Genomic DNA, 26,972 nt, shown 5'->3' on the forward strand with positions numbered 1-26,972 from the left:
CCTTGGTTGCTTCCATTTTTTGCTACTGTAAACAGTGCTGCAATGAACACAGGTGTGCATATTTCTGTTAGTGTAAAGGCTCTTATTTCTCTAGGATATATTCCAAGGAGTGGGATTGCTGGATCGTATGGTAGTTCTATTTCTAGTTTTTTAAGGGAGTGCCAAATCGATTTCCAAAGTGGCTGTACCATTTTACATTCCTACCAGCAGTGTATCAGTGTTCCAGTCTCTCCACAACCTCTCCAACATTTATTATTTTGTGTTTTTTGGATTAATGCCAGCCTTGTTGGTGTGAGATGGAATCTCAGTGTAGTTTTGATTTGCATTTCTCCCCTTACATTACCTTTTATTCCCTTGTCCTGCTTTATTCTTCAAAGATCTTAGCACCAGACACATTATACGCTATGTCTCCCCACTAAAGCAGGAGTCCCATGAGGGGAACTTGGCTGTTGTGCTATATCCCCAGGGTCTAGAATACTGAATAGCAACTAGTAGACACACAAATATTTTCTTCAATGGAAGAACAGATGCATTCTAGCTCTATAACTCGAAATATAAAATCCAGTGAAACATCCGTATATATATGCCAAATATAAAATACTAGAAGTTACTCAAGAATATAGCTTTCAACACAGCTTAAGGTGTGGAACTTTATTATTAATACTAGTAAGAAATTGGGAGCCCTGGTGGTGCAGTGGTTAAGAGCTTGGAAGCTAACAAAAAGGTCAGCAGTTCATTCCCACTTTGGTGAGTGGCATCTGGGGCCTTAAACGCTAGAAAGCAGCCATCTCAGATGTATTAATTGGTCTCAACCTACCTGGGGCAAAGGAGAATGAAGAGCACCCAAGACACAAGGTAATTATGTGCCCAAGAAACAGAAAAGGCCACATAAACCAGAGACTACATCGGCCCGAGACCAGAATAATTAGATGGTGCCTGGCTAGAACCACGGACTGCCCTGACAGGGAACACAACAGAGAATCCCTGATGGAGCAGGAGAACAGTGGGATGCAGACCTCAAATTCTCGTAAAAAGATCAGACTTAATGGTCTGACTGAGACTGGAAGGACTCCGGAAGACATGGTCCCTGGACCTTCTGTTAGCCCAAGCCAACTCTTCAGACAGGGATTGGACTGGACTACAAGACAGAAAATGATACTGCTGAGGAGTGGGCTTCTTGGCTCAAGTAGACACGAGACTATGTGGGGAGCTCCTGTTGGAGGTGAGATGAGAAGGCAGAGGGGGACAGGAGCAGGCTGAGTGAACACAGGGAATTTCAGGGTGGAGAGAAGAAGTGTGCTGTCTCATTAGCGGGAGAGCAACTAGGAATACACAGCAAAGTGTATGTATGTTTTTGTATGAGAGACTGACTTGATTTGTAAACTTTCACTTAAAGCACAATAATAATAAAAAAAAAAGAGTAAATAAAGCAAGGCTCCTGCCCTCAAAAAAAAAAAAAGGTCAGCAGTTCAAATCCACCAGCCGCTCCCTGGAAACACTATGCGGCATTTCTACTCTGTACTATACGGTTGCTATGAGTCAGAACCAACTCAATAGCAACAGGTTCGGTTTTTAGTTTTGATAAGGACAGGATTGTGGCTAGATGGGCGAGAAGTGTGAGGACAGCTTGATTAATGGTGGGTGAGGTCAGGTCAGTCTGATTCTGAAGAACTCATTAGTTCTGAATCCCTACCTAGACCCTAAGGTTGATCATAAAAGGGTTCAGAATACAGAATATCAGCTGCCCCTGAGACTAAGTTGCCCCTCAGGCTATGTTATGGTTAGTTGTAAACTGCTAAATTTGTTTCTAGATCTGTTCTCCCTAAGATAGAGAGGGGCAAGGGTAGGTTTCATAGGTTCCAGCAACTACACAGCTGTCCAGGGGAGGGAGAAATAGAGGTATTTCCGGGAACCTCTAGGACAACAGAGGCTGCCCTTTGTCACATACTGCAGTCAGCAAAGCTGAAGGAAATGGCTCCAAGTAGCATTAGCAACTGGCTCTAGGCATTTACTTAGGGGTTCTGCTGGCAATGCCAGATAAGCTGGTCTCAGTAAAAAAAAAAAAAAAAAACACTTCCAATGGCTTCAGCACCTGTTGGCAGTTACATGCTGCTCATTTGCAACAGAACATTTTAATTGCAAACTAAAAATGTAACTACTACTTGAGGGAGATGGAAAAAAAAAACTGAAACATTTAAATAAATTATACTTAAAGCCTTTAATACAGTGTTCATTCCCTGAAGCAGAGAATGCTAGGTAGCCTCTGTATGTGAGGGGATGGGGAAGGGACACAGGGTTTTTTCAGTTGCCTAGTTTATGAAAATATGTTTATCATTACTGGGGAAAACCTGTAAAACAAGCCAGAGCTGGCTCAAACGAAGACTTTTAAACACTAGTATAAGCCCTGATGCCACAGGATGAAATGAACTACCTAGATCACATCATAATATCAATTATGTTCCCCTGCCGAGCATCTGGGTCTCCTTTAGCCAATGAGTTTTATGTAGCTCAGTGGGAAGGGGAAAGGAAGATTCACTCAATATGCACTCTTGTTGTACCTATGCTATGCTTTTACTTGGTGGCTAAGAGCAAAGGCTTTGTTTGGAGTATGACTGTATAGGCTCCTTTACTGCTGTGTGGCCTCAAGAAATTGACATTCTCACTGTGTCTCAGTTTCCTCATCTGAGAAAAGGAAATAACAATCCAATGAGGTAGTTACTGCTGCTATGAGGATTTAAAAAAAAAAAATCCAAACCCACTGCCAAATCCATTGCCACTGTCAATTCCAACTCATAGTGACCCTACAGAACAAAGTAGAACTGCCCCATAGGGTTTCCAAGGCTATAAATCTCTATATAAGCAGACTGCCACATCTTCCTCCTGCGGAGCTGCTGGTAGGTTCAAATCACCCACCTTTTGGTTAGCAGCAGCCAAGGCTTTAACAACTGTGCCATCAGGGCTCCTTGTTCTGAGGATTAACTAAGCTAACTGATGTAATGCAATTAGCTCAGCACCTGGTATATGGCAAGCACTCCATATACGTTGGCTATTCTTATTTTCCTCACCGTACCCTTGTGAGGAAGACAAAATCTTGTGAGTTTGGTAATGTCGTTGTTGTTAGGTGTCATCGAGTTGGCACGGACTCATGGTAACCTTATGCACAACAAAACAAAATGTTGCCCAGTGGTGCACCATCTTCATGATCATAGGTATGTCTGAGTCCGTTGTTGCCACCACCGTGTATCTTCAGTGCCTTCCAACCAACAGGGCTCATCTTCCAACACTGTATCAGACAATACTCTGTTGTGATCCATAGGGTTCTCATTAGCTAATTTTTAGAAGCAGATCGCTAGGCCTTTCTTCCTCGTCTGTCTTAGTCTGGAAGCTCTTCTGAAATCTGTCCACCATGAGTGGCCCTGCTGGTATTTGAAATACCAGTGGAATAGCTTCCAGCATCACAGCAACATGCAAGCTACCACAGTACGATTATTATCTAAGTTAGGTAATACTGCCTTCAATTTACAGAGGAGGCAATTTATGCAAAGATAGGTTATTAATTTGCTCAGAGTCACAGAAAGAGTCACAGCTAAAAGCCATTCTTTTTTCACTATGCAACGCCAGCCATGTTATTTATCCTGTTACTAGTCGAGATCTACTACAAAATAGAGAAGTCACACATTTCTTTCTGAGTGAGACTTCCTCAAAGAAATCAGATTGTGCTAATCTTGACATCTCATCCCATCTTGATTAAAGTTGTCTCTCCAGGTACCACTGCCGTTAAGCCATAAAAGCAACCAACAAGCTCCTAGTGAGCTGGTAAACCCAGGCCCTTTCAAAGGAACTCACCCAGGGCTAGGGGAGGGAATTGAAGGGTGAAAAGGCCCCCCTATACAACTTCAAAACAAAAAACTCAGACGTGTGTTTTGCCCCTGCGGCATCTCCCATTACATATTACACTGAGGCGAATCGCGTCCTATCCAAAGGAAGGCTATACACAAGTTTCCAATATACATAAGCTTCGGACACACGCAGTCTGATGGCCTGCAGGGAGACATGCGTGGCAGGTCACTTGTCATACTTAACTGGAAGCGAGATGTCGATGAGAAGAATAAAATGGGCTCGCTCTCTGGTACCTTCTTTCTTCCACGGATCAAGTTTTTAGAGGATGTATTTAATACAAAACATTAATCCAGGAGGTCAGGAAACTCGGTTTCCAGGCCTAAGATAGCCAGGCATCTCCCCTGCGGTCACCGGCAAGGTTCTAGCCCGTCCTCCCTGGTTCCCACGGCACCTGGGCTGGACCAGCGGCGGACACGGAGGCAGTTGCCTCAGACTCCGGAGAGGTGGCCCTGAACTCCAGGTGCACGCTGTCAGTCCCCTTCTCCATTCATCGCCCTCCCCCAAAGGCGGCTGCGGGAGGGGGCGCGCGGCGGCGGGGGTGGAGAGCGCGCGAGGCAGCACCGGGAACCGCTCCAGCACGGCCCCTCGCGGCTCGGCTCTCGGCTCACCGCCTCCCGCCGGAGGACGCGCTGCGGCCGCGGGATGTCCCGCACCCCCGGCCCCCGGCCCAGCCTGGGGCGCCCGGCCTCCCACTTACCGCCGCACTCGGCCGAGTACTGATCCCCCCAGTCTCCGGACTGCGGGTTGCAGCCGCCGCCGCCCGCCGGGGCCTCCTGCTGCTGCCGGTGCTGCAGCTCCTGCTTGAGCAGGGACAGCGGCGAGTAGTACTCGGTGGCCAGAGCCCCCGGTTGCAGCTCGGAGGGCAGGGCCCCCAGCAGCAGCAGCAGCCCCAGGAGGCGCCGGGCAGCGCCGGCGGCGGGCACAGCGCCTCCCCAGCAGCAGCAGCAGCAGCAGCAGCCGGCAGGTGCCATCTTCTCCTAAGGCGCATGTGCGGGCGCCCCTCTCCCCGCACTCCAGCCTCCTGCCTGCAAGCCGCGGCGGGGCAGGTGGGCCGTGGGAAGGTGGGGCGGGAGCAACGAGCCGACGTTGCCTTCTGGGAATTGTAGGCTCAGCTCTGCCAGCCTTTGGCCCCCTTTGCGTACTAGGACTACGAGTCCCAGCAAGCAACGCGCGTCACAGGCCTTCCGCTCGCGCGTTCCTACGTTTCCCCCGCCGCTGAGCTGGAAGTCCCCGGCGCAGTTGAGGCAAATGGGAACCGGCGGGCGGAGCGGGCCGCGGCCCGCGAAAGGGAGCGTCGAGGGGGCGGCAGCGACTCCTACTGCCGCCTCGGCCTCCTGCCAGTACAGGTGCATCGAATGCAACGAAGAAGCGAAGGAGCTATACCGAGACTATAACCACGGTGTGCTGAAGATAACCATCTGCGTGAGTTGTCTGGGGTGTCCTTGGGAAGAGTATGGCGCGGCGGGACTTGGGTAGCTTGAGAGGTAATGGGATCTGTATCGGCTTTTTAGGACGACGGAAATAAGCGGTCTTCAGTTAGTTGCTTGACACTCCTGCCCGGGGTCCGTGGAGCCTTCGCAGGAGTTCCTGTAGTGATAGCGAACTCGCTGTCCTCATCGCCGTTCTCACGAAGCGGCGTGACTAGCCGCTGAGATCTCCCAGGCGAGGGGACCTGCGGGCGGAGACTTGTAAAGATCGAATTGGCGTGACATTTGGGTTCATGCCAAAGCTATTTCGTTCTTAGCTAGTTTTTCTTTGCCACACAAATATTACCCATCTTTATTCTCCACAACGCATGTTGAATTTTCCTGGAATACTTTTTTTTTTTCAGTTTTCTCCGGTTGCAGTTATTGTCTAACCCTGGTGGCCTAGTGGTTAAGAGCTACGGCTGCTAACCAAAGGGTCAGCAGTTGGAATCCACCAGGCACTTCTTGGAAACTCTCTGGGGCAGTTCTGCTCTGTCCTATAGGGTCGCTATGAGTCGGAATCGACTCAAGGGCAACGGGTTTGTTTTTTTTTTTTTTTTTGGTTATTGTGTACAAAGCCCTACTAGACGTTGGTGATGCAAAAATCAAAAATGAAGAAGTAAAAATTCTGCTTTCCAAGTGTTCATAATCTGTTTAGAGAGGATGATCTTGTTTTAACAGCCCACAGAATTGGAGGTTCTTTTGGGGACATTAGCAAAGAACCTGTGTACAATAAAGTTTTGTTCCATTTCTGATCTCCTGATGATGTTTTAGTAATAATTCTCCTTAAAAAATATCTGTAGTAAAATACAAGGGAGTAGGCAAAATGTGAGTGTGAATCTGTATAATCCATTGTTAACCATTGTAAGCACTCTGGTGCACACATCTGCAGTTTCCTGTTCCTTTCTCAGTGGTTTCCCTCACTTGGCAAAATTTCAACCCTGGTTGGGTCTAATACATTGTCTGGCCTGTCCCTGCACCTGTGTGGCTTAACATTACTGACCACTAGCCTCAAGTAGATCCTTAATGCTGACTGGCAGTCATATTTTCCCTCGTCCATTCACACTCCCACTCTTGTGGAAAGTTGTAACATACCTTCTCTCTCCCCAAGTTTCTAATATATTCTCCCCTGCTTGATTGTGAACACAGAAGAGAACTTGCATAAGCTCCCCAATCACATGTACCCCATACTAACATTGTTATTCACAGACTTTGTCTTTCCTCCTGTTACTATGGACGAACTGTTACATACCTATCTAAGGCCAGTCCCTCTACCTGTGCACTAGATCCCCATTCTCTTCCATTTACTCAAGGGCATCCGTGTATCAGTACTCTTCTGGACCATTCCCACCAGCGTATGTACTATTATTTCTCCCATTAAAGAAAAAAAACTCGACTCTGCTTCCCCCTTTAGCTTCTGCTGTTTTCTCCTCCCTTTGACAGCAAAACTCCTCTAAAAGTTGTTTGTACTTCCTATATTTTCTCTTAAACTTACTTCAGTCAGGCTTCTCTTCCCACCCATCATTTCATTAGAATCTTCTTGTTAAGATCACTGCTGACTTGCACTTTGCTAAATCCAGTGGTCAGTTCTTGGCCTTCATCTTACTTAACTATCAGTAACATTTGACTTCATTACTTCCTCCACCTGGAGCACTATTTACTGCCAGGAAACCATGCTTTTAGTTCTTACTTCACTGGCTGTTTCCTCTCAATCTTCATTGTGTTTTTACCTAGCCTTCCTTGCAGCTTAACAGTGGAGTACCCTAAGGCCCAGTCCTTGGACCTCTTTGTATCTACATGCTCTGTTGTAGAGAGCTCAGCCTGTCTCATGGCTTTAAGTAGCATCTAAAGTTTGACAGTTCCCAAATTTATATCTTCAGCCTGAATCGCTCCCCTGAATTCCATACTCGAATATCCAGCTACCTATTGACTTCACCACTTGGATTTCAATAGCATCTCAGACTTTCCTGTAATAGTGGCAGCTCCCATTTTAGTTCCTAAAGCCCAAAACCCTTGGAGGCACTCTTGATCCCTCTCTTTCTCTCACAGCCCGTATTCATTTGATCAGCAAACCCCTTCTCACGTGGATTGTTGTAATAACTCCTACTAGTCTCCCTTCTTTACCTTTGCACCTCTTCTGACTCTTTTCCACATAGTAGCCAGAATGATCCTTTTGAAATAGAAGTTAAACCATGCCATTCCTTTACTCAAAACATTCCGATGATTTTCCGTCTCACTCAGGATTAAAACCCAAATCCTTGTAATGGCTTATAGGAGCCCTGGTGGCACAGTGGTTAAGAGAACAGCTGCTAACCAAAAGGTCAGCAGTTCAAATTCACCAATCGCTCCTTGGAAAGCCTGTGGGGCAGTTCTACTCTGTCTTATAGAGTCTCTATGCCATCGAGTCTCTTCCAACTCATAGCAACCTTATAGGACAGAGTATAACAGCCCCCATAGAGTTTCCAAGGAGTGGCTGGTGGAGTCGAATTGCCAGTCTTTTTGGTTAGAAGCTGAGCTCTTAACGGCTGTGTCACCAGGGCTCCGTAATGACTTATAAGGCCCTATATAGTCTCTTATTACTCACACCCTACCTCATTGCACTGTAGTACCTTTGACCTTAATATTTCTCAAACCAGGTAAGCCCCTCCACACGGCCTTTGCACTCAACTCTTCCCTCTGCCAGAATGCTCTTCTCTCAAATATGTGCATGACTAATTCCCTCACCTCTTTCAAGTTTGTTTTTTTTTTTTCCAAAACATCATCTTTTCAGAGAGGCCTAGTCTGAACACCAGTTAAAAATTGTGATCCTCTGCCAAGTCTGGTACACTTTATACCCTTCCCTGCTCTTTCTCTATAGTACCTATCATCTTCTAATTTATATATTTGACATTTTTATTTTTCATTGCTTATCTCCTCCCACTGGAATATAAGTTACATGAGGACAGAAATTTTATTCATTAATTTTTATTCATTAATGTAGCTGGACCACCCGGAATAGTGCCTGACACATGGTAGATACTCAATAAGCATTTGCTGAATGAATGACCTATTTCCAGGTCTTTAGATTAGCATATTCTTGGCCATCCTGGTACAAGGGAGAGAATAGTAATTTACATGTGGTCTAAACTTAATGACTTTTGGGCCACTCCCCTTAAATCGTCCATCTGGAAGATGGCAACCACGTAACTGTGAATACAGTCTGTTGTCCAGAGAAAAGCTAGTATATGTATCTATTCATTTTGGTAATCTTTTATAATGTAACAGTCTTTTTTTTTTTTTTAAATATTGGCATTAAGCTCACAACAGGAAAAACCCTTTCCTAATCATTCCATGCTTTCTTCCTTACTCTATAATTTATGCAAAGACAACATTATTATTAGATAGCTGTTTAGGTCAACAGCCACCTTTCTCCCCGTTTTCCCTAACATTGCACTCTCTCTCCAAGGAGACAGATTTTAGAGTTAAATTTGGAATAATGAATGGCGGCACAGTATATCATGGATCCGTATTGTACTCAGTAGTTTTCCTAGTGAGATAAAACGTGGTATCATTTTTATCATGTTAATTCTAACTTACTATAGTAAACTCTGCCTTAATAGCATTACTCAAGAAAAATCTAGTTGATACAACTGAAAATTAAACAACAAAGTAAATAATTTTAAAGGCTCTTGAAGTCCTGAGATTAAAAAGTAAAAAAGTTTTTAGGCATCAGGCTATCTGTTGTGAAATAATATTCAAAGTTTCTAAGTGATTACAGCAGGTAACTCATACATACTTTGATCTTTCCTCTGCCAGCCTTGGAGTCAGCAATATACTCAACATGATCTACCTCTATTTATTACCTAGGAAACTCTGTGGGGCAGTTCTACTCTGTCACATGGAGTAGTTCTACTCTGTCACATGGGGTTACTGTGAGTCGAAATCAACTCGATGGCACCTAACAACAACTACATTATTAAGTTCCCACCTGTGGGGTGTTGGATGCAAAGGTGATTACGACACAGCCCTTCCCTCGAGGAGCTTAAAGTCTAGGGGGATCCACTTTTAAGATACGGGTTTACTTATTGTGGAGCTAAAACTAAACAGATTTGAGAATAAGTGGGGAAAGTTATGGTCCTAGAGATAGATGATGACAAGGAAGAAGCAGCAAGAATATTCATGAAAAAAAATTGAATTGGCCAGTTTATTCTCTGAAAGAGGTATATTTCACTACGAAATTGGAGAGCATATCAGGAAAAAGCAAGACATACTGATATTAAGATTGAGGTGGTGGAAGCAGCCAGGTGTCTGCGTTCCCAGGGATGTGCGTGGTCCCTGTGCTGCAGGGATTTTTTGGAAGAAAGGCTTTCCCTTTTACTATACATGTCTTTTGTTGGCAAACAACATGGGATGGAATAATTTTGCTAATATGAGAGAACACATTTACTAAATGTAGATGTCTCCCAACAAGGTGTTTTGTTGCATTTATTTGGTTTTTATTTTCTTATCGTTTCCTTCCTTACATTCAAGGTAAAGGGAGGAGAGTTGAGAGAAGCACATGAAGAAACACTTAAGGGAAGAGCAAATAATAGAGGCAGAACAAGGAAAAATTAGGTCTAAGCTGATGGGGAGGGAACCAGCAGACTTCAATGACTTTTTCATGTTTATAAGATACTCAGCATGCTCAGACGGGAAGGTGGGAAAAGCAACAGCATATCACAGGGCACCAGAAGCTGCCTTTTCTGTTTGGTCTCATGTTACACTGTGATTATCCCACTTATCAGACAGTATCATAGTGGCATGTTTATTTATCTGTCTTCCCCTGTCGTCTCAAGGACTATACGGTCCTTGAGGATAGAGACATAAGTCTCAAGGTTAATATATAGCATTTGGGAAGTGCCTGGCCCACAGAAATAGCTAAGAGAGTTATTGCTGTGAATGTACTAGCCACTCCAAAAGCATTTGTCAAGGAAATGAGTGTAAAAGGAATGACTGAGCTACTTTGTCTCCAGGTGCTAGTTTCAGCCTACCTCCTACTGAAAATTGTCTCAACCCTCAGTCTCAGACTTGTGATACTGTCTGAATATGGGTTTTAGAGAACTTTTAAAGGACATAAAGAGGATCTTTGACTTCTTAATCTGTGGTTTTGTTCAAAAATGAAGTAGCATCTCAGGTCTTTCAATATTCCATGTGTAAAGAGAGTAAGTGTCCTCTGTTTGTTTGAGTAGAACAAGGGGCTCTGTAAAACTGTTCTTTGCCATGAATATAGAATTTCAGAGCCTGTGGCTTCTGTTTAGATGCTGGCTTACCGTTTGCTCTGGTAAAGACCTTCAAAATACTAACTCTTCATGCCTCCATTTTATTAGGTAGATTTAAATTTGAAGTAGTTGGTTCGATTGATGACTGGGAAAACGTACCTATGTGTTGTAATGACATATACCAAGCGCAGAAACTCTTTAAATTGAGAGCAAATCCAATTTTTCATTACATTTGACGTACAGGATTAATATTCTTCGATGTACTTCACTTCTTCCAGCACTTTGATGTAATTAAAAGGCCATCCTATTGGTTTTTTTTTTTTTTGCACACCTGTCACTTCTAGTGGTATTTTATCCTCTCAGAGTTTGAAAATGCTTTGTGTTTGAATTGTAGCCACTAAGTTTTGTGCTGTGAAGTTGTAGCCTTGATGTAACTGACATTGTTTCAAATGTCACATTTCTAATGAGCTTGTTCTGGTATGTTGTTGCTGTTGGGTACCTGTCCAGTTGGTTTCAACTCATAGTGACCCCATGTGACAGAGTAGAAGTGCCCCGTGGGGTTGTCTTGGCTGTAATCTTTATGGAAGCAGAACTCCAGGTCTTTCTCCCCCAAAGCCGTTGGATGGGTTTGAACTGCCACCTTTTTGGTCAGCAGCTGAGCTCTTAACTGCACCACCAGGGCTCCTTTGTTCTTGTATAGGGCATTTTATATGTTCTAATGGTGTCGAGTTTGAAATCACCTATGTCTACAGAACTGTGCTCTGAACTGGAGACTCTTCCAGGAATTGCTGAGAGCCACAGGGGCTCTTACTTTGATAACCTAGAACCAGGCTGCACAACCTAGTTCCTTACACCCAAGCCAGCATTCTCCAGTGTCTCCACAGTCTCGATGTTATTGGAGAGAAAACCAAACCCCCAGTATTTGCCACCCGAGGATCATTGGCACTGTATCACAGTCCTTGCACACCTGTAGCTCATTCTTGGAAGCTCTGAGTACAGGGTAGCATTTCTGTATACTTATCTCCATGGTTTAAGAACCACAAAGTTAGGTGCCATCTAGTCAGCAGACAACAATTCATTGATGAAAGTGCGTTATAAATTTATTTTCAACAATCCCTACAAATCGAAAGTAGAATCTTCTATGAAACGTCCTTGCCTAAAATTAGCTTTTAAATGAAATTTTTCATTAGTTTCTCCAATATGAGATTAAAATGCTAATGTCTCTAGCTTAGAAGATTATATGTAGTGATTTCTGAAACCACTTCTTACATAGATGAATGTGTAGTATCTGAATGGAGGTTTATTTAAATAAATGCTGATATAACCTTATTGCTATAAAAAGCTAGAATAGACTTTGCCGTTTTAAAATCCTTAAAGGTTTCAAAATGTATGAATTTGCTTGTTCTAATATTATCTTGCATTATTTCAGAAATCCTGCCAGAAACCTGTAGACAAATATATCGAGTATGATCCTGTTATCATCTTAATTAATGCCATTTTATGCAAAGCCCAGGCCTACAGGCATATTCTTTTCAATACTAAAATAAATGTAAGTTGTAATTTTTCTATTTTTTAATTTTACTTGATGATGCTTTTTCTATTTTAAAAGGATAATAATTTTGAACAGAATTAAAGAATATTATTTTTAAGAAAAGTTCTAACTTGGGAGTGGATCTTTTACCTCACCATATCCAGAAGTTTCTAGAAATAGCAGGTGTTGATTGAAAAAGGTGCACGATGTTTAGTGAATATTTAAGAATATGGTGGTCGGCAAGAAACTGACAAACTATAATCTATGTTGTCTTTTACTGGGGTACCTTTTGAAAGAAACACTAATTAGTTTAAATAGAATAAAATTAAACGTATCCAGGTAAAGGAAGAATTATACCTAAAAGAAGTAAACAAGTATTTAATGACAAATAATTTAAAATTAATTTATTGCATTTTATACGCTGCTGTTAAGGGAGGTATGAAGTCAATAACAGCATTGAACTTAATCGGAAAAGCTCTAATTTATTAAGCTGGATTTTTCAAGATATACGTTTAGCGTGTTGAAGTTTGAACTCGAATAGTTTAGGTAGGATTGACAAATAAAATAGAGAACACTTATTTAGATTTGAAAATTAGATAAACAACGAATAAGTTTTTAGTACCAGTTTATCCCAAATACTGCATGGAGCATATTTATACTAAAAAAATCATCTGTTTTTTTATCTGAAATTCAACCGAGTGCCCTGTATTTTTATTTGCTAACTCTGCCACCCCTAAATTTGGACTAACGTGGACGATAGCAGTGCAACTTATTTGTCTCCCCCTCCTTCTGCATTAAATAACTGGGGCAGTTTTTATATTATTAGAGCATAGATTCTCAAGTGTTGCTACGCCTTAGAATCACCTTGAGGCCTTTCAAAACTCCTAAACCAGTGTCTCACCCAGAGCCAGTTAGAAACTTTGGGAATGGGATTAATCCCCATCAAACCAAGCATCAGTATTTTTTAAAACTTCCTAGGCCGTTCCAGTGTGTAGCCACAAGAACCAGTGTGCCAACCAGGGGAGCCTCAGAAGCCTTAGACTGACTCTGGGCCATATCAGCTTTGCACACACGGTTCTGTTTCCCACTTTATACTGGTAGAAAGTTCAATCCCCAGGAGAAGTACATAGGCAAAAAGCTGATCCTTTTTTCCTAGTATTTTCTAATTTAGGCAAAATTTCAGACTCTTTATAACTTCCAAAGTTATTTGCCACCTTTTAATTGCTCTTTTTCAATACAGGTTATCTCCAATTTACGACATATTCAGGTTAATACAATCAGCTCTTACAACAGTGGTTTTTTTTGGTACATCTTATTGTTAGTAATAAGTACTACATACAGTGTTGCAGCATGTAATTTGCTGATGTTTTCATTCTCAGATGTTTACTCGCAAATGTTCAGTGTTATGATTTACTGATCAAAACAGTGCCATATAGCAGGCTGTGGCCAGTTTTCTGATGAAGGCGGTGTCAGCGTAGGGAGTTTTAATGGATAGAAAGTTGGGCAGTGTTCAGCTGTTAACGACATACAGCAGTTGAACTGTGCACGGTTTTATGACCCTGGCTTCGTTGTTATGACACTGATGCCGACAAAGATCGGATTTATAAAGATACTAGTAATAAAAGGCAATAATCATGAAAACTTAAAAAAAAAAAAGACATGCCCTATTTTTGTGCAAACAACCCGTGCCTTCTGTGCTTATTTGCTGGCCATGCCTTCCCCCTGGGAGGTATTTTCATAACTGCGTATGCTAATTTTTTTTACAAACATAGAAGGCTTTAGTTATTTGTGTGAAAATACAGTATAAGAACTGACTTAGAACAGAGTTATTAGAACGGAACCCCTTCATAAGTTGGAGACTACCCATATAAGGATTTATACTCATCCAGCCCAGAGGCTTTTTTTTTTTTTAATTTATGGTCAGACTAATAGTTTCTTATGAAGTATTGTGGGATTTTCAGATTAAATCTATTCTTACTGCTGCTTCCGCCTATACATGAGTCACATAAATTCTGTGTATAGGACAGATGTTGAAAATATAAATGACAAAGGAACAATTATTTAAAGCAGTAGTTCCTTAATTAGGGCGCACATTAGAGTCCCTCAGAAACTGTCCCAAAACACACACGTTTAGGTCTTAGTCTCAAAGGTTTTAAACTAGGACCTGAATTTGGCTGGGGCCCAAACATCTGTGTTTTGAAAATTCTCCAGAGTGATTTCTGGTGGGCATTGCCGAGTGTGAACCACTGATTCACAGAGTGAATGCAGTTAGGCACTTAATTTTGCAGTCCTGAGTTTGAAAATCTACAAGGTGGGACGTTTCTCAAAGCCACAAATACTTAGTTCTACTTAATGTTTACAGGGAACACAGCTAAATGTTTCTCTACCTAATCGAATGGCGACGTCTTTTTGCTTATCAGATCCACGGAAAACTCTGCATATTTTGTTTGCTCTGTGAAGCATACCTGAGATGGTGGCAGCTTCAAGATTCAAACCAGAGCACTGACCCTGATGACTTGATTAGATATGCTAAGGAGTGGGATTTCTATAGAATGTTTGCTATTGCTTCTTTAGGTAAGAAGAAGCCATGCTTTCTGTTCTTATTTAACTAGATTTACTATTCTGATTAAAACCTCTTAATAATTGTTAAGAGGAGTTAGTGAATATAGGACTTGAGACTAAATTTTCAGCTCCACCACTAACCTGCTTTCTTACTTTTCTATTTGATACATGATGCGGGGGTGGGGAATCAAAACCATTGCTGTTGAGTTGTATCTGACTCATGGTGACCCCATGTGTGTCAGAGTGGAACTGCATGTAGGGTTTTCAGTGGCTGTACCCTTTTGGAAGTAGATCGCTAGGCCTTTCTTTTGAGGCGCCTCTACCCAAAACCCACTGCCGTCGAGTCAATTCCGACTCATAGTGACCCTATAGAACAGAGTAGAACTGACCCATAGAGTTTCGAATGAGCACCTGGCGAATTCGAACTGCCAATCTTTTGGTTAGCAGCCGTAGCACGCCACCAGAGTTTGAGGCGCCTCTGCGTGGATTCAAACCTCCAACCTTTTAGTTAGCAGCTGAGCAATCAACCATTTGTGGCACCCCCCAAAAAAAAAAAAAAACCAATGCCACTGAGTTGATTCCGACTCGTAGTAACTCTATAGGACAGAGGAGAACTTCCCCATAAGGTTTCCAAGGAGCAGCCGGTGTATTTGAACTGCCAACCTTTTGGTTAGTTGCTGAGCTCTTAACCACTGCACCACCAGGGCCCCTCATATTTATCAGATTAGAAAGTTGCATAAAATATTTTGCGACATAATGTTGATAAAATTTTTAATAATTAAGCTCTGATTATCCAATTTGAAAATTATCTAGGACTCATCTTTATTAAATTATCTTTATTAAAACAGACCAATAACTGCCAGGCATTAGCCAGTTACTAAGTGCAGTGTATGTAATAGGGAAAAGGTGTTACTTTCTGACTGCATACAGGAAAATTAGCTACTCCCCCAAATGTCTTAAGTTCAGGAATTGCTTTTCTTCAGAATTTGAGTTTGGATCATTATTTTCCTAGGGTAAAAATTGTGTTGGATTACATAACTTCTGTGACTGTTCTCTTACCTGCTGGTTTCCATGCTTCTCTTCGTCTTAATTCTTTGATTATACTGAAGCATTTTAGTGGTACAAAGTCTCTAACCCACTCCAGTGTCATATTTCTGGGCAGCATGTTCGCTTTTCTCCTCTATCTACCCTCACTTGCTTACCCATCTCATCCAGTCCTGTGGTTTTAAAATTCATCTATATGTTGAGAACTCAGATATACATCTGTAATCCAGACCTTTGCCCTGAACTCCAGACTCTATATCCATCTGCCTTCTCAGCATCCTCACTTGGATAATAAATCCCCATATCCAAAACCAAGCTGCTGATCTCCCTTCCTCTGCCTCTTCCCTTACCCTCCCCACTCCAAATCTGTTCCACCCACAGCCCTCCCCATCTCAGTTACAGGTAACGCCATTCTTTTTGTTGCTCAAACTGAAACACCTTGTAGTCTTCCTTGATGCCTCTTTCTTGGACACCCCATAGTCAGATCAACAGTAAGTACTATTGGCTCCACTTTGAAAATATTTCTTCTACTTATATCCTCTCCATGCTACTGCCCTGGTACAAGCTACCATCATCTCTCACCTAGATAACTACAGTAGCCTTCTTGTTTCTAGCTTGGTTCCCCAGCAGTCTATTTGCAGCATAGAGCAGCCCTTGTAAAACTAGTCAGATATGTGACTCCCCTTGGATAAAACAGTAACTCCTCACTTCACTCAGAACCAAAGCTGAAGTCTTTACGGTGGCCTAGAGGATCCTCCATGATGTGCCCTTCCCAGTGCATCGCTTATCTGTTTCCACCATCTCCCATCTCTCCTCTGACCCAGCCTCTAGTTTACTTGCTTATCTTCAAACACGCTGGGCAAGCTTCTACCTTAAGGCCTAAGGCCTTTGCACTGGCTGTTCCCTATGTCTGGAACAGTCATCCCTTGACAGCTACATGTTTGACTGCCTCATATCCCTCAAGTCTTTGCTTAAATGAAGCCTATCCTGATGGACTCCATTTAAAATTGTAACCTACCACTTCCCCTCTGATACTTCTGATCTCCCATTCCTGTTCTACTTATTTTTCTTATGGTTCTTGTCATCTAACTTATCATAGAAGATGTTATCTATTTTTTATGGTCTGCCTTCTCCGACTAACACATAAGCTGAATGGAGGCAGTGGTCTTTGCTTTGGTCACTGATGTAGTTCACACACCAGGAAAGTGTCTGCCATGTAGTAGTAGTAGTTCTTGTGTGCTACCGAGTCATTTCTGACTCCTAGTGACCCTGTAGGACAGAGTAGAACTGCCCCAGAGGTTTCCCAGGCTATAATCTTTACGGGAGCAGATCACCAGGTCTTTTCTCCCATGGAGCTGCTGGTAGGTTTGAATTGCCAACCTTTTGGTTAGCTGAGCACTTAGGTGCCCAGTAAACATTTGTTGAATAAGTCGAATGAGTGGATGCATAGATGCATACACGAGCGTGTGCATTAGCTAATCTGAGGCATGTCGCCACCAGTTAGAGTCAATGATGTATTATTCATCCACTTAAGAAATAACTATTAAATACTTTGGCGCACTTTAGCACTAAAGCCATATCCATGAAAAATACATATAATCTATGCTCTCTTGGAGCTTACAGTAAAAAATCAGTCATGATTTAATTGCTAAGCTTGTGATAATGACCATGATGTCTGTTTTATTGGCAATTTTAGAGATAATTTGGATTCAGCTGCCATAATTTAAAAACACTTAATGTAAATGTTTCTTTAATATCTTTTTGAATAATATTCCAAACATACGAAAGAATATATTAACATTGACATCTTTTAAAGCATAGTAATATTAAAACTATCCATGACATAACCCAAAACATCACCTAATCCAAGAACTAAAACCTCTTATAATTTTAAGATTTAATCCAAAACCCAACCTTTGAGATCTTCCCATTTAAGCAAATCCTTGCAATTGACAGTCTTTCAGTTGTTTTGAGGGGAGATGGTGTGTCTCCCTGAAGAGTAAGGCAAATTCCATGCAAACTAACCATCCTAAATTATTTCTGTTGGTCCTAGGCACCTATATTTGGGACCTCTTTAGCGCTTAGGATGCTCTAAGACATTTTAAGGAGACTAGAGCTGTTTCTTCTATAATGTATGTGTTCCTGAAAAACCTGATTTTGCAGAAACCAAAATTATAAATAACAAGATAGAATTAGGGACAGACCACTCAAAATGAATACAGCTGGGTAATCAGAGGACTCACAAACCTAGTAAAATAATAGCGCAGTTAAAAGAACTGTCAAATTCCTAGTTAATAGGAACAGACCAGATTGTGCTGTATTCTGGCCAGTAGAACACCAGTGGAACTACTGCTGCTTCTACTTCAGGCTCTGTTCTATTAATACTCTCTGGAAGTATAAGGAATTACACTCAAAAATAGTTGTTAAATTAATAAAGGAAATCTTTTCATTTGATTTTATTAACAGTATTCAAAATCTTGTACATAGTGGGCACTCAATAAATAATGGGTGAGTACACGAAGAAAAATGTCTTCATATGTTATTCTTAGACTTAAAACTTGCATTCTCCTGGTTTATTTTTTCTGTGGAGATCTCTTACACTGAAGATGTTTAAACAGAATCTTGCTTCCTAGTAGGAACGTGGAAAACTTGCTGCTTACAACTCTAATGAAGTTATTTTTTCTTCAGTGAATGATGAAATACTTCATGAAAGAATTGTTGGAATATGTTTCTGAAATCATACCAGCAGGATTTGACACAAAAGCCAGGGGTTCATTTTTTTAAGAAGAAAAAATTTGATCTTGATAAAGCATTTTTTATGAAGCCAGCTGATAAGTTACATTTTGAAATTTGTAGTTTATTTGCTTTTAAGGGAATATAGTTTGGATGGGGACGTTCATGTTTTTATTTTCCATTTCCTCCTTAGAACAAACGGCCTTTTTTATTGGCATTTTTACTTTTCTGTGGGTCGAACGACCCATGACAGTGAAAAAAAAGCTCAACTTCATTTTACTGCTGAAAGCATTATTGTTATCTAGCTATGGAAAACTCCTGCTGATTCCAGCTGTCATTTGGGAACATGACTACACACCTCTGTGCCTCAAACTGATTAAAGTGTTTGTCCTTACGTCAAATTTTCAGGCAATTAGAGGTATGTTTATGTTTTTTATTCTGCCTTCTCACCTTTCAACCCATATAAAAGCTTAAAGCATTGTTTCTAGATGAAAGTTTTTATAAAGCCAGTTGGACAGTAGAATTCTTCATAGGATAATAACTATACCTAACATCTGTATAGTGCTTTATACAGATCAGGGACATGGTATTTGTTAAATTTAACCATGTAGTACCTTATAGTTTTCACAGTGCTTTCATATGCACTCTGTTGTGTGAGGTTAGTAGAGCAGCCATTATTACTTGCATTTTATGAATGAGCTCTTGGGGCCATGAGGGTTAAATGACTTGTCCAGAGTAACATGGCTGGGCAGATGTCAAGCCAGGCTAGAATGCCAGGACTCTCTTCCCAATCCAATACAGTTACTACTATACCAGGAAAGGGATAAGTTGCTGTGTATGTCTCAATTTTTCCCATACATTTTGAGAAGCACTGTTTTAAATGAGCTGATTACCTGATACTTTTTATCATAATCCTTACCATTTTGCAGACTGTGACAGTAGGAGTATCATTTTTTTGTTACTGTCTTTTAATCAGTCTATATTTTCTTGTTGAATATTCATAGGAATCTGCTGCTTAATTTGAGGAGAAGCTCAGTGATTTTGTTACAAGCAGATACTTTGGCTCTCAAAATGTTTGCAGATGGAAAACGGGAGACGGTAACAGTGTAGATTAATAAAAACAAATACAGATTTTCTAAATCATACCCCCTTTACAAAACAGCCATACTACCACATATTTTACATGCCAGTATCATTTGATTAAACTCTTAACAACTTACTAATTGGCTTTTCTTTTCCAGTGACCCTGAACATCAATCGGAAACTGTCTTTGTTGGCCATCTTGAGTGGATTACTGTTGGAAAGCACCATGGTCTACTTCTTCCAGAGGATGGAGTGGGACATTGGAAGTGATTGTGCCATCTATAAATCTCAAGACTTTTGAAGAGGTACTAAAACCATCAGTAGTGTTCATACATTCAAACTAAAGTATCCTTCTCAAATTAGATAAATGTACTTGTAAAATAAATCGGTGCATTTACATACCCCACCCTCTAGCATCCAGTTGCCTCTGATCCATCTCCATCTTCCTCAAGGACTTTAGTATGTGGCTCTGAGGCTCCTTCACTCTAGTTCTTCTCATCACCCTCAGTGACATCAATAGCCATGTTTTTGTCACTCCCGAAGTCCTACCTTCACAATTTCTCTTAACACCTCAACTCCAACTCACTCCTACTAAGATCTCAGACTCTTAAATCCCTCCCTCTAACAACTATCTCCTACCTTTTTCAAACATTCTGTTCCCTCACTTTGACAATCTCCGCATTTTGACATCTTTTCTACCTCTAGTCCCTTGACCTCTGACATCTACTTCTCATCTTACTTGCCTCTTTTTTAACCAAACCCAGAACCTACAGGCAGCTGTTTCAGTTATTCTCCATTAGTTCTTTGAAACCATCAACTACAGTGCCCTTGTACCATACATACCTTGTTATGGCCATTTGATGAGCCTCGCCATCTGTTTTCTCCACGAAGCTTTGCAGGTGTTTCTTGAGCAAGCCTTCTCTGTCAATGAATGTAAGCTCAACTGAACATCAGTGTGGTTCCTCGTCTTTGTATTCACTTCCAGTTAATTTCCCATCACATGTCCTTGATGCAGTAGTTCTGAAAATCTTACCAGGCTCCTCCATCATAGGGCCACTCTCACTTCTCTCAGCTTGTCTTCCATTTTACTGAGAACCTAGGCTATTGCAAATTCCTTTAGCTTCCTTCTCCACATCAGAACCTCTTTGATCCTCATGCGTTCTTTCCTCTCTCTCCTCCTTCTACCTCAGAAGTTGTGCTCAACCTCCTTTCAGAGGCTGTTTTCTAGCGTGTAAGTATTTTCCTCCTTCCAGTCACAACTAGACCAGATCGTAGTCTGTACAGCCTCTGTGTTATGAATTACGATCTTAGAGTAGACTCTTGCAGGTTGAGTTGGGAAATCTGGGGCTGCAGGTGATGAAGACACAGTGAGTAAAGGCAGATGCAGAAGAAAACAGACTGTGCCCATGACCCATGTCAGGGAAAGTTGTAGGCAGTGCTTTTAGTCACCCATTCCTCATTCTGTTACGTACTCCTTGCAATTGGCTGTTCTAAACCTTCTCTACCTCTCAAAGCACCAGCCTTCAACTCTGTTGCCTCAGCTTCCCTTCGTGGTCAGTAAACCTTCTCCCTTTCCAGGTCTTCATTTATCTTCTCTCTCTACTGTGGCCCCTTCCCCTCTGCCTGCATACACGCATAGCTCTTTATTCCAGAACAATTGTTCTATGCCTGCTTCCTCTATTTCTTTACTACATTTTCTCTTTATAAAACATACTACCTGCCATAGTGTCCTAAAGTTTACCAGGGAAGCCAGTTGCCTGTTCTTTTTCAGAGACCTCATACTCTGCACTCTGCGGTGGAAGCTGCTGGCCTGTGGCCCCTCCTTCTGGAACAAGCTACCCCTGTTCTCTCCTGTCGTATCTTCCTTCTTCTCTGAATTCCTGTGCCTGCTCAAGGATTCCGTTCTCAACCTGCATGCTGTCTCTTTTGCTGTCTGCACACTCTGCTTTGGCAGTGCCATCACTTAAACTACTATCTCTGTGCATATTCTTTCCAGATCTAACGTCTCTACCTCTCCTTCTCTGCCAGTTCACTTGTGCCCTTCCCACTGCCTCTTAGATAATTCCACGACCATCCCGCTGTTACCTTAAATATTGGCAGGTCTAGAATTCAGCTCATTGTCATATGGCCTGTAGCCACCAAAACAGTCCTTTCCTGATAGCTTTCCTCTTGAAATGTTCCTATTCTTGTTTTCATTCACACCCTAGCTCAATCCTCATTGTCGCCTAAAAGGTTATAATAACCTCCTAACTGGCCTTCAACCCATACTGGTGCCACATTAGCCTTTGTAAAGTGCCACTTCTGGGTCACTCCAAAATTTTCATTCATTTCTCAGTGTTGATATAGGAGTTTCTAGTCTCTTCCCAAGCAACGCCTTTTCACTTTCTCTAAGCCTCAGTGTGGCCCTCTACCATCTGGTCCTAATTTTCTTCCGCAGACTCTGTTGTGGGTCTTCTCATCATTTCCAAACACTTCTCATGCATTCTCCCAGGCCTCGAGTGCCATTTTCACAGCCTACCCAAACAGCTGTCTCTCCCTTCACCATGGAGTGAAGACTTCCAAAGAACTGAATGCTGTAGTGATCACTCCTATTGCCGTACTAAGGCCCGGTGTTTAACACCTACAGCAGTCCTGTGTCCAAGACTGCTGAGACAGTTCCAGGCTCAGATATTTTGTCCTATACTTTGATAAGTGTTGCTACTTGTCAAACTATCAATTAGAATTTATAGATATAAGAATAAGGCCATTTGTTTTTAATAGTCATTCGAACTGCATTATCCTGCTTTGTTATCTCATGTTTTATAATTACCTATCTCATATTTTGGGAGTCCCTGGGTGGCAGAAACAGTTAAGTGCTCGACTACTGGCCAGAAGGTTGGCGGTTCAAACCCAATCAGAGATGCCTCAGAAGACAGGCCTCGCGATCTCCTTCTGAAAGGTCACAGCCCTAAAAACTATGGAGCAGTCCTACTCTGCACATGTGGGCTTGCCATGAGTTGGAATTGACTGGATGGCAACTAACAACAATCCCTTAGATTAAAATTTCACGTGTTTATGCCTCACTTCCCCAACCTGGTTGAAAGTTTGGCGCAGGGAGATACCACAACCTGGTCACTCTGTGTCTCCCGTAGGACAGGGCCTTGCCCCAAATAAGTATTTGTTGATTTAATTATCAGCAGAATGTTTGCCATTCTAAATATTTCCTTTGTTTAAATCCACAGTTTTATTCTTCTTTACGATTTATGCTGTGACCAGCTTCATCTGAAAAAGACAAGACATGAAATATAAACCAAGCTACTTGTTTGTAATGAGTAAAATGAAGCAAAGATTTGGAAACATTTCCCAAAAATGAAAGCAATGATTATGGCAGTGGAAACCCCCCACCTCCCGGCCCATCCCCACACTCAAGAATCAGCTGAACCACATACATACAAATACACACAGACTTACGTAGAAACACACAGCCACAAGGAATGTTGCTAGAGGAACTGATGTATGCAGCAAGTGGAGATTTATTCATTAGAGACACCTCAGGTAAGCATTTGAATTTAAAGAGGGAGAATCCGATTTCATAATTCATATAAATAAAATATCTGTGTTTCATTCCTTTGACGTGTTTATATGGTTTTAATTTAAGTGTAACATTATTGGCATTATATATTTGAAATAATATATTAATTTCTTAAAACAGTAGAAACTTTTAATAAAGTTTTCAGAATAAATTGAGTTTTTGTTAATTTTCTATTCCGTATCTTCCCTTATAACTAAATTACTCCCTAAAATTAGCTAATCCAAAATTAAATAAGATGCTAAAATCCACTGAATTACACACTTTACAGGGATGAATTTTATGGTTGTAAATTATCTCTCAGTAAAGCTGTTATTTTTAAAAAACAGATAAGATGGCACATCTTTTCACTCTGTCTGTTTCATTCATTCAACAAATATTTACTGAGCACTTACTATGTGTGTTAGACACTGGACTCGGTAGTGAATAAGACATGGCTGTCTTAAACTTACAGAGTAGTGATGGATCCAGAAATTTGACAGTGTGACAAGTGCTATAATGAGAAAAGCAGAGGGTACTAGGGAAATCCAGAGTAGGAACACCTATCCCAGCAGGGGAAGTCTTCCAAGAGGCCTGGGAAAGGGAAGGAGCTGCCCAACTATCCCTGCTAGGGAGAAGAACAATACATGGGAAGTCCTAGAGGGCAGAGAGTGTGTAACATGCTATCATATGCAGAGAACTGGAGGTACACCCTACAGCTGTGTAGAGTATGGGAAGTAGTTTTTTTTTTTTAAATGATGCTAGAAGGTCATGTAAAGGTCAGATTATAAGAGGCCTCATTATTTACAACTTATTCAAAGGACAGTGAAACCAATACAGACAGTTAGAAAACTCCAAAATATAAATTAGGATAATATCACACAGTAGCCACAGGCTAGAGGAGATTTTTGACCACCAGAGGGAGCCTGTAAATGTTAAGAAGAGAACATGGCTCACAAGCAGACAACGAAAATGGAAAACAAGTATTAGAAACCCCTTTCCCTGTATCAGTGAGGTGTCAAAGAGCAAGTTAACACTGTGGATGTATGTTAAAGGACTGGTTTAAACCTGCAAGGTGTAAATGAAACGCATCTTGCCCATCTGTAATTTTAGACTGCATTCAGCACATTGTTTATCACAGCACTCCTTGGAGTGACAGAAAAAAGGGTACGGCTCCAGAGAGAAGGCAGACTTCTTTCAAGGTGGTCAGCTAGGTACACTGGAGAGAAGGTAATTCTCTCCCTTCCCAACATTCTAGCCACTGCCAAGCCTAGGGAATTAATCTTGTACTGTCCTCTAGTGGCCTTAATTTTTTTTTTTTTTTTTAAGTTTTAAATATTCCTGAGACTAGGCAGAATTGCTCAGTTACATTGGAAAGTTAATAAGGTGGTAGGTGGTTCTTGGTGCTTTAGAATGTCTGTATTTTTTCAAACCACCCTCCCCCCTGCCCCATGGATTGAATTGTGTCCACCAGAAATGTGTGTGTCAATTTAGCTAGGCCATGATTCCCAGTATTGTGTGATTGTCCACCATTTTGTCACCTGATGTGATTTTCCTATGTGTTGTAAATCCTATCTCTATGATGTTGATAAAGTGAGATTAGTGGCAGTTATGGTAATGGAACAGGACTCAATCTACAAGATTGGATTGTGTCTTGAGCCAGTCTCTTTTGAGATGTAAAAGAGAAGCAATCAGAGAGATATGTAGATCTCATACCACCAAGAAACAAGAGCCAGGAGAATAGCACGTCCTTTGGGCCCAGAGTCCCTGTGCTGAGAAGCTACCAGACAAGGGGAAGATTGATGACAAGGACCTTCCTGCAGAGCCAATAGAGAGAAAGCCATCCCCTGGAGCCGATGCCCTGAATTTGGACTGCTAGCCTCCTGGACAGAGAGTAAATTTCTGTGTTAAAGCCACCCACTTGTGTTATTTATGTTATAGCAGAACTAGATGACTAAGACACCCCCCACCATTAAGATGTGGTCTAACAAAAAAGTATATGAAAATCCACAAGAAAGTATAAAAGTTAAATTACGTTTAGATGTCTCCATCTGTGTTGAGAAGTACATGGAAAACCTGCCTGGTGATCACAATTAGCGATCTCCAAACAGTGGCTATACTTTGACAGACCCACTGCTAACTCTAAAGAGTTTTCAACACTGCCAAGAGCCAGATGAGAAAAAGGATTCCATCTATGGAAACACAACACAGACTAATGAGAGGTAAGGGAAATAAACAACAGGCCTTTTTTAAAGCATTTTCTACCAGAGTATTCGAAGCCCTTTGAATCAAGTTGGGAAGAAAACATGGTGTGTATATGAACCAAAGAAAGGTATCTTTAGGTATTTACAACAGAGAATGCAACAATCAGAAAAGTTAAAGATATACTTTAAAGCATTTGGGTGAAGAAACAAACTTTAAATGGCTGAAGGATTTGTTCGGAATCAAATAGGAGGCGACAGAATTGGAACTAAATCCTGGCTCTCCACTCCTGGTCTGGTGGATCCTTGGATCTCCCCTCTCATTGAGGAAGAGAGAAATTACTGTTCTTCAAGTACAGTTAGGAATAAAGAATAAGAGATTTTAAATAGAGAACTCAAATGCCTAGACTTTATAAATCCTTTGTCTCCAAGGGAAGAAGCTGTAGAAGAAATAAGTATTTTACTGTGTTCTCTCCTCAGTGGAAGATCTGTTTAAAAGTTGTGCCTTTCTGATATCTAACACATCTAATCATGACCTTTCATTATAAAAGTGAGGACACATTCTGAGGGGAAAAGTTTTTAACCGAGGACTGAACTCAAAATGTTATCTGGTTCCTGAAGGGTCAACAGAGGGAGAGCATGACAAAAGCAAGAACCTCAGTATCCCAACCAGGACTCTACCGATTTAGTCCCATCTAACAAACGATTGTATGTTTATATGTGCAAGGCACTATTTTAAGAATTTTATAATTATTAATTCATTTAATCATAATAACGCTAGATAATACCTGTAGACTTTAAGAGTCCATCTGCAAATTTATTTCCATGTTGATAAGGGCCTGCTGACTAATGAGGATGTCCCCTAAGGCAGAAGGAATAATATAAAAGTGCCTAGAAATAGGCAGTAGTTTCCTATGGCTGGTATACCAAATTACCACAAACTGGGTGGCTTAAAACAACAGAAATTTATTCTATAGTTCAGGAGGCCAGTGGTCCAAAGTCAGTTTCACTGACTTGAAATCAAGGTGTCAGCAGGGCTCCACTCCCTCTAAAGGCTCTGGGGGAGAATCTATTCCTTGCCTCTGCCAGCTACTGGTGGCTGCCGGCATTCCTTGGCTTCTGGCTGCACCATTCCAGCTTTCAAGGCCAGCATCGTCAGATCTGTCTGCTTTGGCTTCATATCACCTCTTCGTGTGTGTGTGTGTGTGTGTGTGTGTGTCAAATCTCCCTCTGCCTCTCTCTTATAAGGATGCTTGTGATGGCATTTAGGGCCCACCTGGATAATCTCTCCATCTCAAGATTCTTAACTTACTACATCTGCCAAGAACCTTTTTCCAAGTAAGGCTACATTTACAGATTGCAGTCATTAGGACCTTATATCTTAGGGGGACCTCTGGGCAGTTCTACTCTGTCCTATAGAGTCACTGTGAGTTGGAATCGACTGCACAACAACAGGGTTTTTTTTTGGTTTTTTTTTTTTTTTAATCTTGGTGAGGGTACTTTTCAGCCTACCACAAAATCCCTCTGGCTAATAAGTCCCCCCACCCCAACACACACATAAATCCTACCACATTTGAACAGGACTCTACGGTGAAATCAAATGATTTATCTACAACTTCATCAAAACCACAGGGAGGTCAACAGATGAATGGGTAAAATATATCTGTA

At 41.5% G+C, this 26,972-nt stretch overlaps 2 protein-coding genes across 13 annotated transcripts in view; one reads left to right on the forward strand and one right to left on the reverse strand.

Annotated features, from left to right (window-relative positions):
• The window catches only part of TTC13 (tetratricopeptide repeat domain 13), a 97,281-nt gene extending 92,305 nt beyond the window's left edge, over positions 1 to 4,976 (reverse strand). For 4 of the 12 annotated variants that reach the window (XR_010319403.1, XM_064276641.1, XM_064276638.1 and 1 more), the window contains exon 1: positions 4,598 to 4,976. Coding sequence is in view for 11 of the 12 variants with exons in the window: in XM_064276641.1 (XP_064132711.1) it covers positions 4,598 to 4,871 (274 nt within the window). In the remaining variant the exon portion in view is untranslated. The remainder of the gene's footprint in view (positions 1 to 4,597) is intronic. The other 8 variants (XM_064276644.1, XM_064276642.1, XM_064276636.1 and 5 more) reach the window with 5 other exon arrangements.
• A 145-nt stretch (positions 4,977 to 5,121) lies between these two features.
• On the forward strand, positions 5,122 to 24,401 carry ARV1 (ARV1 homolog, fatty acid homeostasis modulator). Its single transcript, XM_003410894.4, has 6 exons — positions 5,122 to 5,322; positions 12,033 to 12,152; positions 14,555 to 14,708; positions 18,667 to 18,891; positions 19,715 to 19,861; positions 22,778 to 24,401. The coding sequence occupies exons 1-5, from the start codon at positions 5,149 to 5,151 to the stop codon at positions 19,855 to 19,857; spliced, it is 816 nt and encodes a 271-aa protein (XP_003410942.1). The 5' UTR covers positions 5,122 to 5,148; the 3' UTR covers positions 19,858 to 19,861; positions 22,778 to 24,401.
• The last annotated feature ends 2,571 nt before the right edge of the window (positions 24,402 to 26,972 follow it).

Source organism: Loxodonta africana, chromosome 25 (assembly GCF_030014295.1).
Source record: "Loxodonta africana isolate mLoxAfr1 chromosome 25, mLoxAfr1.hap2, whole genome shotgun sequence".
In the NCBI taxonomy this organism is placed as follows: domain Eukaryota; kingdom Metazoa; phylum Chordata; class Mammalia; order Proboscidea; family Elephantidae; genus Loxodonta; species Loxodonta africana.